Below are 12,905 nucleotides of genomic sequence, written 5' to 3' on the forward strand. Positions count from 1 at the left end.
GCCTGATCTCAATTCTACCAGCAGAGCTTGCAATTAGCGTGAATCATGTAAATTGATTTTCATGCAGGAACAATAAAAAGTGTCCAGTGAAAGGATTTAAGAGTCCCAAATGTTAAAAATGACATGTTAATCATCTTCTAGACAGAATCTCTCTGTTCGAGAGGACTATTTCTGCATTGACAACTGCTGCATAGCAGGACTCAGACTGGCTATGCCACTTCAACAGTATTTTGGGTATCTTGCTTACCCAGCTGACTGTGCATTCACACACTTGTTTGTGGCTGGGAATGGCCAAACATCATCTTTGCCAGCTAACTATTGGGTACATAAGGGCAACTGCATGTGATAAAAGGCACACAACTCAGTCACAGTGTGCAAAATATTACAGGTGTTGTTTCAGTGACAGGACCAAGACCAGGGAGCATCCAGATTTGAAGCACAGAAGAGTATCTGTGCAAAGTGGCTGCAGGAGCAAGGAACCTGCCCAAGTCAGTGGCAACAGGAAGAAGGTATGGGATGGTCAGTTGCAGGTTTTATAGTTCCCAAAAAATGTACCAACAGGCCTGTGCTATGCAAGCTGAGAGCTGAGATTGCTTTTTCCTAATCGTCTCTGAAAACTGAGGTGGAAAGAGAAATTTTTCCATTTTACAGCAAAAAGCTATAAATATGACTGATTTCCTGCAGCAGAATAGGGGAAATTCCACAGGGTCAGGGGGGAGGTGAGGGGAGGAAGTGGTTAGAAATGGTTTTATTTAAAAAGGGTTTTATTTAAAAAGCACTTGAGTTGTGCTTGCCATAGGGCAGGGAGGTTCACCTGGGACTCCCATGTCCCCAGCTCAAGCATAGGGGTGCCCACACCTAGTCCCCAGGCTTCCAGTTCTCTGCACTGCCATACAGCCAAGCACTACAGCTGTCACTGAAGAAGAATAATTTCCCTAAAACCAGAAGGGTTCAGGTGACAAATTGCCCAGCCATCTCTACCTTTTCTTCAAGATCATTCTCCCATACTGGGGCAGAGGATTCAGTGTTTTTTCTCACACTTCTGTGTCTGTTTCAGTTTATGATTTCAATTCAATTTCTCCCTGAACTAACAATATTTGGTATTTTGAACTCATCATCATCCTTAAATTATTTTTCATTTCTATTCTTTTTAATCCAGCTCTTCTGTACCATGAATGTCCTGGGGGCAGGACATTATCCTCATTAAGGATGCATTCAAATCCTTAAAACTAAGTAATTTTGTGTCTTCTTTCTCATTAAAATACATGAGACATCAGCTTATTGTATATATATTCTGTTCTAAGTATCATCGAGTTTTATGATGCATGTTCTTTCTTTGTTTCTGTTTCTTAGAAGTATAGAAGCACTCCTGCAAACAAGGTCTGGGTGTTCAAACCTAAAGTTATTTTAATGAGCACTTTTCATTTTAATAAAAATCTGCCAAAATAAGCTTTAAAAATTGGCAAAAATTCATTCCAGTTGTCTCACTGCCTGAAGCTAATTATAGAATTAAGTATTGTTGTCTGCATGGCACACAAGTAATTTTCTATGACACTTCAAGCTGTTTCCATCTAGAAACATGAAAACATTTTGAGGTAGGGACTGATTGACACAAACCAGATGTGCCTGGGGAGCCTTAAGAAAAGACTGAGCTAGACTTCTTATGCATCCTCACCACACATGAATCACATCTCCATGCACAAGTATTAGGAACTTTCATGTGACTTCTTTGTGAAATCTGAAATTGAAAGAAGAGATTTACACAGGTATGTTCTTTTGAAAAGAACAGTAGTGGCTCAAGACTTCACTTGAGACTCAGGGATCCTTGTCAAGCCTTTGTGTTCTTGTGGTGGGTTGGTTTGTTCTTTTTTGACAAGCATGTCTTTTAAAACTTTAATCATTAGGTGTCATTTCCTCTCAGAAATCTCACTTTGTTTTATAGGATGCTCTGAACATCATTATTCTCATTTCATATTCAGGAATCTGAGTCAAAGAAGTTACCTGCAAGGTCACTGAATTAATCAGAGATAATAGAAGCAGAGTTAACTTCCCGCACAGTTAATCCACCTCAGAGTTAACCCAGTCATTGATATCTTTGCAGATTAAAAACAAATAGCACAAATAAGCAACCTATACTGTTGCTGCTGTCTTTGTGGTTTCTCTGTCATAGGCATGATGACTTCTCTCTGAACAAGAACTGAGGAAAGGGGCTTTAAAACAGAGGCTTTAATGATTTACACTCCAAGAGCAGTGAGTGGGTTGTGCCCAGCTCCCCTGAGGATCTCTTACCCAAATGTCAAGCCTGGGACAGTTCAGTTACAAAGGAAAAACAGTTGTCACTGCTGAACATCAATTAATTTCTGACCAGCCAGTAAACCATCTACAGTAGGCAGTGCTCATCTCCTCCTGATTCAGATTAAAAAACCCCAAAAAGCCGCTCTGTGCCTTCCTAACTCCCAGGTAATGAAAGGTTGTTCAGCAGGTTCTCACCACCCTAAGAATTTGTCAGCTTCCTTTTGTCCATGTTTGCTCAGAATGTGTCCTTGCTCATTTTGCCATGCAGAGCAGCAGCATTCCACAGAAACTTCTAGCACAGGAACTGTCAGTGCCTGACCCACACTTACTGCATTTTCCAGTGAAAGCCCAGAGCAGCAAGAACTCTTCTCTGCGCACCAAAGCCATGGCTCATCTGCTCAGCTGCTGCTACTCAGCTGCTCAGGAGGGCTGTAGGTGCCCAGCCAGCAGTGATGCTTGGGTTTTGCAGGGAGGAGGCAGGGTATGAAGCACTTGCTGCTGTTTCATCCAGCATTGTCATGACTGGCAATTTGGCACAACGTTTATATAGATAACCCTTCTCATATGATGCATTTTGGTTCTCTGAAGACACAGTAATTGGGGCGAGCAGAGAGGTGGTATATGGCTAAGTCCTTATATAATGGCAATGTCCTTAGCAAAACTCATAAAAAAGTGCTTCTCTTCCTTTGAGCACTTAATTTTTCTTTACAAAATACAGATTGCTGTCCTAAGGAAAGCAGAGAATGCCAACTGAAAACACTGCAGTTCAGTAGAGGACACAGAATATTTTCCTCTCTGAATTCTCCCCTTGTCACCTATTTCCTTAAACAATTAAGAAGTTTGTCAGCTCAAATCCAAGTAACTGAAAACCTATAAAATGAGCACACAGCTGGAGTAGCAGTAAGGCAATATTTCAGGAGGTAACCTCAAAATCCCTTTTCTATTATCAAATCTCATTTACTTGTTCAAGTATTAGGTATTCTTGAGAATAAATGTGAAAGCAAAGCTTTCCTACCAAGAGAAAGCTGTAAACATATTGTAGTATTCATGATGAAATACATTATACGTATACAAAGGTACAAATAAATGCATATATCTGTGTGTGCCTGAGTAATCAGGAACATTGCTGTCCTGATTTATATATAAATTGTACCTTTAATAAGAGCTGGCTTGCTTAGAAATGAGATGAACTGCTAGACCCTCTGGACTGGCAAATTTAATACACAAAGAGGTGATAAGGAAACATCATTTCATTAACTCACTCTTTGAGAAAAAAATACCATAAATACTACTGAAAAATGGAGAATTAAGTGAAGTTTTAATTATGAAAGCTCTGTAATACTTTTCAAAATCAGACATTAATTCCATCACAATAATCAGCTAATTAATGCAAATCCTAATACGCTTGCTCCAAGAAGTCTTTATAACCAAGAAAACACATTCATAATTTATGTGTTATAGGCACAGTATCCTTCAATGCTTGTTTTGAATTACAAATTTCCCATAGAAGGAGCAGAGTCAATTTACATAAAATAATCAAACTTTTGCAGACACTATTGCACCTTTAAACACATCGTGATTCAATTACTTTCTATCTTACATACAGTATAGAATGCTGTTTCGTACAGGCAGACTGCTTGCCTGACCCATATGAGGCAAAGCATCACCTAAGAAGCAGCACTGCTGAACAAGGAACTCACAGCAAATGCCAACACATTTGTACTTTGTCCTACAGATGAAGAAGGATCACTGCTCTGGTCATATTTTAGGCATCACACTCGGACATAAGACTTGTGGGATCATTCGTTATTATTTTACTTTCTACTTGTGTCTTGAAACTAATGAAACCCTTAATGTACTTGTAGTACTTGGAGTCCATCAGGGCAGTTCAGGGATTTAATTATCAATTACTTTAGAGTCAGTTTTATGAGTATTAGTATTATACACAGACCAAACCACTCAGCTTATCAGTGCTGCTTAAACAGACCGCTACATTATGAATGGAATGGCAAAGGGGAATAAAATCCTCATTATGAGGCACTGCTTCTGTCCTCAATACTGTGCCATGGCGATTTCAGTTTAAAAGCCTTCCTGCGATACCTCACACTTTGTCATGGGATGGCAACTGGCTAGATCCTTCTGCTTCCATTACCCCAGGGCAGGACTGAAATCACTAGGATTAGAAACTGGATTAAAAGCTCAGAAATGAGCTTCAAGAGTTGCTGATTGCAGTCTTGAAGGCAGAACTGGCATTCTTGAGAGAAAAATACCCTCTAGACTTGAGCTGCTTTTGCTGCGGTCAGCCAAGATCTCACACCCCACAAGACCCCTGGGCAAAGGTCTTACCAGCTCCCCTGCCAGTAAGCATATATTTATGCATTTCATTTGCTTATATTTATAAATATGACTATTAATCAAAACTGTGCTTAATCCTGTTTCTCAAATATTGCATCAAAACCAATAATGCAGTTTTAAGTTTAATACCACTGCTAACTGCAAGTTAAGGAAAAGTGGTTGAAAATGGTGTTGGGAACCTTAAAACTATTGGCTGATGGTGCCTGCCCTATTCTGAGCCCCTCCAGTAAGCCTCACACCAGCTCTGGCATGCCAGGGGCTGCTGTCCCATCCAGCCCGCCCAGCAGCCAGGGACCCATGTCTGGTCTGTATTTGTGCATCAGCCTGGACACGGCCATAGGAACCAGTTCTCTGTTGCCTTTCCACTCCTATATCAATCTTCTCCTGTCTGCTGTCACTCCAGTCTCTTTCATGAGCAATTTATTCTACTCAGATGGAATTATGAAAGATGAAAAGACTGGTGGGCTGACCTATGAAGTTATATGTTGCTAAGAGAAAGATTAAGTCACTTGAGGTATACGAGGAAAAAGGCTTTGGACAGCCGATCTTGAATGGATAATTGGAAAATCAAATGCCGAAATTAAGAGAATGCAAAAAGTCTAATATAAGGTAACAGAAATGCATGAAAGGTAATAAAAGAAATCAACAAAGAGCAATGGGAAGTACTTTGCAAGAGAATAAGATGTTGCAGAAAAAATAAGCATATTCTTCATCTCACAAGGGAATTGGAAGGTAAGATGCCGGAAGTGAAAACTATGTATCCTGGGCTGGACAGTGAAAAACCAGAGACATTAACAACCTCTCCAGAACAAGTCTTGGGTAATCTAACATCAATAAATCAGTCAGAGCCCAAAGACCAGATGAGACACACTTTGGGATCCTGAAAGAGATGGTAGACAGATTATTGGACTACCATGAGTTATCTTGAATAGCATCACTGAAACAGTGATGTATTAATAGAGAGTAAAGAAACAAACAAAATAACAGTTGTAAGAAGGAAATTATGGAGACCTGTGAATTAAATTTTACCTTATTTGTGGAATAGGAATTGCTCTAACAGCTACTGCAATTTCCTCATGTATACTTCTCATGCACTGACATTTTTAAAGGAAGTATTACTGGCAATAAATAGGCGGATACTGCTTAGATTTTAGAATGTCACATAATATAGGAAGACTGTAAATTGATACAAGACGTTCCAATTTGGATTGAAAATTGTTACAAAAAAGTCACATGTGCAGTCATCAGTGATGCAGGATAATATAAAGAATGGGTGGATGGATTATGAATAAATAAAAATCAAGGCAACATTCATTTCCAAGGATGAGAAAAGATGGTGGATTTGATAATAGGTCCTGTTCATATATTTCTCTCATATCTATCTGCCAGACTGGTTCCTGTTACAGAATGGCTTACTCTACCTAATGGCTTATCCTGAACTTGCAGCCTCTTGCAGTTTCACTTCAATGGAAAATATGATCCAATTGCTCTCTGCACCTGCATTCCTGTGTTCAATGCTGACTGAACTCAATTCACCGAGCTGAATTGGTATTTACTACCCAGTGTGCAATCTTGGAGTGTCTCAGAAGTCACATACAACTGAGCTTGGTCAGCATCAATATAGATAAACTCCAGATGCAGGGTCAAATAGCAAAGGATAGTGTCAAGAGACACTGTGTTATGGACAAGCTTGATTTTCTAACAAACCCCAAATCTTGGCAACCTGTATGACTGTCTGATGCTGACCTCTCGGGTAAGATGCTCTGGCCCAATACCATCCTGATTTAATTTTCCTCTAAATTTCTTCTGATGCTTAGTATGGGGAAATGGACACTGGGGAAAAAGAGTAATGGTTTTCAAATACCTACAAAGGGGAGAAGGCCCCATGTCCACTCCAGATAGAAGAGGAAGTAAATTGCAGCAATGGGGATTAAGCAAAACAGTACAGAAAACTTTTAAATTGAAAGCAGGTAATGCATTGGAGCAGCCTGCTTTCAAAGGCTGCAGGATCTCATATTGACAATTTTTATAAATAGATTTTCATGAGCAGGTTAAATAGACATCAATCAGAAGGAATCCTGTCCTGGGCAAGAGGAGGGACCATACAATCCTAAGTCATTACTTAACTTTATTCCTTATGACTTTAAAAAAATCTCTGCACACTTATAGCCCACAGCTGCTGTGCTCACTTTGGCAGTGACTGATTTTCAGTTGCCTCTGAACGTGCTGCTGTTTAAATATACACTGTTAAAACCTCCAAGCTTTTCCAGGCTAACAAGGCCTTTTACAACAGGCCTTGTAGAATTAATATTTATCGCGGTCTTGTGGCACCATACACTTCTCCTTCTGATTCTTCTCTTGCTTTTCCCCCCCACCCCAGTAATTCTGCCCAGGGTCATGCTGAGCTGGGGAGTACGAAAAAGGTACTGGATATGTCTCCAAAGAGGTGTATACCAGGGCTTCAGAGAATCAAGATCTCTGCTGGCAATTCTGGACACTGCCCAGGCTTTCAGAGCACAACACTGGGGGGAATGCCATATTCGGATGGAATGATGGGGTGTTCATGATGGCAGAAAATGTCCCACTAACTTCCGCAGGGCAAAACAAAGATTTTTCAGGCATTGCAAAGAGGAGGAAGATAAAAAAAGAGCACAATGAAAATTATTACTGAAGTTGATTCTTCGTTGGAAATGACCTGTTAAGCAACCTTTCTGCAAGTCCCAGACTCCCTAGTCAGCCTTGCTGCAGGATAAAAAGACACACCTCAAAGAGTGCTGTTGGAGCTTTGTAGTATCAGGTCAAGATGTCACTTATTTTGTGATATTTCTGTCTGAAAAAAACCTGTATCTTATTGGTGGCTACAATTAGAGGAAGGAAAGAAAGTTCATACTTTACCTGAAGCATCAGGATGATAGAGGCTGGGAGCACTCGTTATTTCTCCTTGCTGATGGAGACAGCTACCTGAGGATCTTTGACTTGCAATGAGAATCCTGCTCTTTGCAGATGGTAACCTGGACACTGCACCCAGTCCTAACTGTGGCTTGAGTATCATGGCAGATCGATAAAAACTTGGTGGGACCTCATAGTGTGTATATGGTGGAGAACAAAATTCATCTTTTGCAGGCCTGTCCCCAACCTACAGAAAAATCATTAACACAGATATTTATGCAAGAAATCAATAAATCCAGAAAATATGGAGCTCTAAGTTGCTTATAAAGGCTAGTTCCCCCTCCTTGTGAATCTGGGCTTCAGAGCACTGCAGACTGATCATCACTTTCAAAAGGTGATGGTGTTACCATATGAATCACTCTCCAAAAATACGTACACAAACACATTAGTCTCAATACAGAACTAAACCCAAATAAAGAATTGATGACTTCCCCAAAAGGAAATAGACAAATAGAAGATCTTAAATTAGTGAAAATAAAGTTACTGTTAAGTCCTGAAAGGTGATTGATAGTATTTATAGAGGTAGCTACACCAAGAGAGTGTGTAAGTGAAATTTTTGTTAGAAGTTATTTAAAGCACTGTGAAATACAATTTTGTGAGAAGTCTCTTTTAACTTAGTTAAAAATGAAGCTGAAGGTATTTTGAGTTCATTTAATGAAAGAAATGGTATTGTCAACTCATTTGTGTGAGAAAAAAGCCCCCTGTACATGTTCTTAATGCAAAATGTTCACTGTAATCTGTGCTCCTGAAGTTCCTGAAAAAAGACCTGGCTGTGGAGGTGGGCATGTTTTACAGTTGAATATTCCAAACCAGAGCTATAAAAGCCAGCTGTCCATTTGAATTGGAGAAAAAAAGAAAATTTGCAGATGTGAAATATTTAGTGTTTATCACAAATAGATGCTGCCTTGCTAAAATCAGAGACAAATCTCTCAGTATTCTAATGGGTGTATACTGTGAGGACCGAAGTTAAGTACCAAGCTGAAAATATCTCCATCAAACTGGCTGTTACGAGGGAATTTGTAGTCATGGAATGACATGGCTTCTTGATTCAGGCCTTGCATCTTTCTATACTCAAGCTGGGCTCTGATGCCCACCTCACTGTTTTGCTTCCTGATTCAGGACAAGGGTGCAGAGCAATGTCAGTAGTTTTCATCTTTCTCACCTGCAAAGAGCCATTTATATTTCTGGGTAGAGCCCAGCTTCTTCATCATTATCTAATAAAATGCAATATCAACATAGTGCAGACAGGACCCATGGATATTTTTTTCAGTGCATCAGATTTAGACCACAGGAAAAAAAAGAAAACAAACCCGAAACAGCTTAGGAAATAGGAAATCTGAAATAAATTTGTTTTAAAGTCAATCAAAAAGTGCCATAGGCTATCTAAGAAGAAATGTAACTGAAAATTAATTAATTGTGCTGTAAGTTATGAAGCATATAATATGCCAGATCAATTTCTATTTAGCAATTATAAGCATTTAGAACATGTGCTTCAATATTAGCTATAAAAGCTTTGATCCTTGTTGCTTCAAGAGCTTTAAGACTAATTTAGCAATCTTCAATATGCTAAAAGAAACAGGATTGATCTTAAACTATTAAATATAGAATCTTTGAGGTCTTTATACAGACATTAAGAGGGCAGATTGAACGAACACTGATCATTGTATTTTCACTCTATATTTTCCCTTTGCTTGCAGTTTTATTTCCTGCCATTAAATCTTCCTGTTTCCTTTTTTGTTGTACTTCTTTTGTTGTACTTCTATGACATATTTCTACAAGTTAGGATGCATTTTTTTTACTGTATAGATGATTCTCTTGGCTTGGACCGCAGGACATATCTAGCTTTTTATTTTCAACTTCTAGATATGAGACTGGATAAGATTCAGTTATCTTTTTATTTATTTTATCTTTTTCTAAAGTTATCTTTTCTATTTATCTATTTTTTTTCTATATTTCAGCCAGATTCCCCTATACATTTCCTATCATTTCATATTTAACTGGCAGTGAACGCAACAATGCCAAGTATAAGTAACAGAGAAAATCTTTAATACAGAAACCATGCCTCTTTGATAAGCTGGGTCAGCTTATCCAAACCTTTAGTCACCTCATTTTTTCCGTTATTGACAGTATGCTAGGAGTAACACAGAAGGTCAACAAACATGCACACAAAAAGAATCACTCAATCACAAGCATAAAACGTATTCTCAAGCTGAGAGAACCAAGAAGGATTTAGAATAGAATCATTCAGGTTGGAAGACCATCAAGTCCAACTGTAATTTACCCAAATATCTCTCAAGAAATAGATGCTTTTTTAGAAAAAAATCCCATTTTTTGAGGGACACAAACATGTTACAAAGACAATATGTTTTCTTTTCTATTTAACAGTGAATTTATGAAGTGTAAAATTCAACTGGTCTCAATAGAATTGTATGCATTTGTTGATTATAAGACCATTTTAAGGCTTTTTAGAAAGATATGGATTAATATGAGAGCTGTTAACATGCTGTACTAGATTTTTTTGTGAGGGAATTTAAATAAAAGGTCTATTGAATCCTGTCAACTAAAAAGAAGCTCAGCTCAGAGTTTTATTGTGTGTCACTGTCTGTTCATTCCCTGCTTTCTCCATTTAATGAATTTGTTAGACTGGAAAGTCTGCAGCAAGCGCTTGGAGCATACAGGAATTTCCACAGGCTGGTTAATCCCTAGCAGAGCTGGCAGCACAGCCAGCAGGTAAGGATACCCAACACTTTACTTCATGTTACTTTGTTTAAACATTGTCAAACATTAATGCCTTAAGCAAGAATCATCTTGTCAAGCACCTGCTTCAGGCAACTATCTGGGAAAAGTGTTGGCAACATTGGTTCAGGCCCTTCAGACAATGAGATTTGGCGAGGAATTGCTGGTTTGACTATAAAACAATTCCGTTTACCCCCTTTTACCCTACAGGTGTTTTGTTTCAACAGGCTTTAGTCCATGCTTTCCAGTGCAGAGAGATGGGCAGCAGATGCAAAGAGGTGGTTGAACAGGGCAGGCACAGGCCTGGGGAGGCAGCTGGTGATCAGCAGACATCCTGATAGACCTCCTACCAGAAGCAGGGCTCTTGGCAGTGGCCCTAAAGTAGTGACTAAAGTGAGCCAATGACTACCCTCTGACAAGGCATGAGCCATATCCTTAAGGGTAAACTCTCACCTTGCAGCCTAGGCTATGTTTCTGTCATTTAGCTATCTGAGGGGTCTGACTGATAGCAGCTATTTACACTCCCTATCATAGTTATGTAAAGAGCTATAAAATAATACTCAAAGATCTCCAAAGCCCAAACTGGATGCGTGAAATAGGGCAATTTTTTTCTCTTATGAAGGCAGTAGCCATCCTTCCCCAGCATCTCCCTGTTTCGAAAGCTTCTGAGTCTTCTACTCTGCCCCTTCAAAAGGGTTATTTTGATCTATCTCAAAACATCCTAATTGATTTCTTTTTGATTACACATCAGTCACCTGCCATGAAGCTGAACTGTGCACAGCTGCTTTTCTAAACATCTGACCACTTCCATAGATCAATCATTTTCTTTTCTTTTGATCCATATGGGAGCCATATCAGTTCCCTTTGCATTTCTCTAACTAGCAGGAGGGTAGGTAATTGTTTTTAGGGTAGCAGCCCAAAGGAGAAAATATCACCTTATTCTGTCAGCTCCTGACTCCTGCGCTAATGCAAACTCACAGCACAAACTGCATTTTGATTGAGTTTTCCTTCCCAGCCTTTTCTCCAGGCAATACAGGTTCTCTGAAGTAGCAGCTTGCTTGGTTTCAAACTTTCCCTTGTTGAAATACCCACCCAAAGCCATATTTCTTAGAGGACTGGGGGAAAAAGGAGGATCATTGAGCAGATTCTCCTGGAAACCATGCTGGGGCACATGAAAAACAACAAGGTGGCTGGTGACAGCCAGCATGGCTTCACTAAGGGGAAATCCTGCCTGACGAATTTGGTGGCCTTCTATGATGGGGCTACGGAACTGACGGATGGGGTAGAGCAGTTGACATCATCTACCTGGACTTGTGCAAAGCGTTCGACACTCTCCCACATGACATCCTTCTCTCTAAATTGGAGAGACATCAATTTGATGGATGGACCACTCAGTGGATAAAGAACTGGCTGGACGGCTGCACACAAAGAGTTGTGGTCAGTGGCTCTAAGTCCAGCTTGAGACTAGTAGCGAGTGGTGTCCCTCAGGGATCGATGTTGGGACTGGTCTTGTTCAACATCTTTGTCGGTGATATGGACAGTGGGATTGAGTGCACCCTCAGCAAGTTTGCTGATGACACCAAGCTGTGTGGTTCGATTGATGTGCTGGAGGGAAGGGATGCCATCCAGAGGGACCTTGACACGCTTGTGAGGTGGGCTGATGCCAGCCTCATGAAGTTTAACCATGACAAGTGCAAGGTCCTGCACCTGGGTAGGAGCAATCCCAGGCATGGCTACAGGCTGGGCAAAGAAGAGATTCAGGGCAGCCCTGTGGAGAAGGACTTGGGGGTGTTGGTCGATGAGAAAATGAACATGAGCTGGCTTCAGTGTGCACTCATAGCCCAGAAACCAATCATGTCCTGGGCCACAGCAGAAGGGGCTCAACAAGCAGGTAGAAGGAGGTGATCCTGCCCCTCTGCTCTTATGAGAACTCACTTGGAGCGTTGTGTTCAGGTCTGGTGTCCTCTATATGAAAAGGACATGGAACTATTGGAACAAGTCCAGAGGAGGCCACGAGGTTGATCAGGGAACCAGAGCACCTCCCGTATGAAGACAGGCTGAGAAAGCTGGGGCTGTTCAGCCTGGAGAAGAGAAGGCTGCGTGGAGACCTCATAGCAGCCTTCCAGTACCTGAAGGGGGCCTACAAGGATGCAGGAGAGGAACTCTTCATCAGGGACTGTAGTGATAGAACAAGGGGTAATGGGTTCAAAATTAAATAGTAGAAGTTCAGGACAGATATAAGGGTAGATATACTGTGGTGGTGGTGAGGCACTGGAATGGGTTGCCCAGGGAAGCTGTGAATGCTCCATCCCTGGCAGTGTTCAAGGCCAGGTTGGACGAAGCCTTGGGTGACATGGCTTAGTGTGAGGTGTCCCTGCCCATGGCAGGGGGGTTGGAACTGGATGATCTTAAGGTCCTTTCCAACCCAAACTATACTGTGATTCTGTGATTCTATGATTCTATGAAAACATTTTTGGACCTTCTCCAGCCTATAAGTGCCCTCCTTCTAACCTTAGTCTAGAGTAAATCATGCTGCAGACTTGTTACAACCTGTCTCCTTATTATCTGAA

General features: G+C 40.5%; 1 protein-coding gene across 2 annotated transcripts in view; it reads right to left on the reverse strand.

Moving 5' to 3' along the window:
• Positions 1 to 12,905, reverse strand: part of MTUS2 (microtubule associated scaffold protein 2) — a 300,838-nt gene that overhangs the window by 164,295 nt on the left and 123,638 nt on the right. For both annotated transcript variants that reach the window (XM_065678445.1, XM_065678446.1), the window contains one exon: positions 7,546 to 7,786. In XM_065678445.1, the coding sequence (XP_065534517.1) occupies positions 7,546 to 7,786 (241 nt within the window). The remainder of the gene's footprint in view (positions 1 to 7,545; positions 7,787 to 12,905) is intronic.

This window comes from Lathamus discolor, chromosome 4 (genome assembly GCF_037157495.1).
Source record: "Lathamus discolor isolate bLatDis1 chromosome 4, bLatDis1.hap1, whole genome shotgun sequence".
NCBI classification, from domain to species: domain Eukaryota; kingdom Metazoa; phylum Chordata; class Aves; order Psittaciformes; family Psittacidae; genus Lathamus; species Lathamus discolor.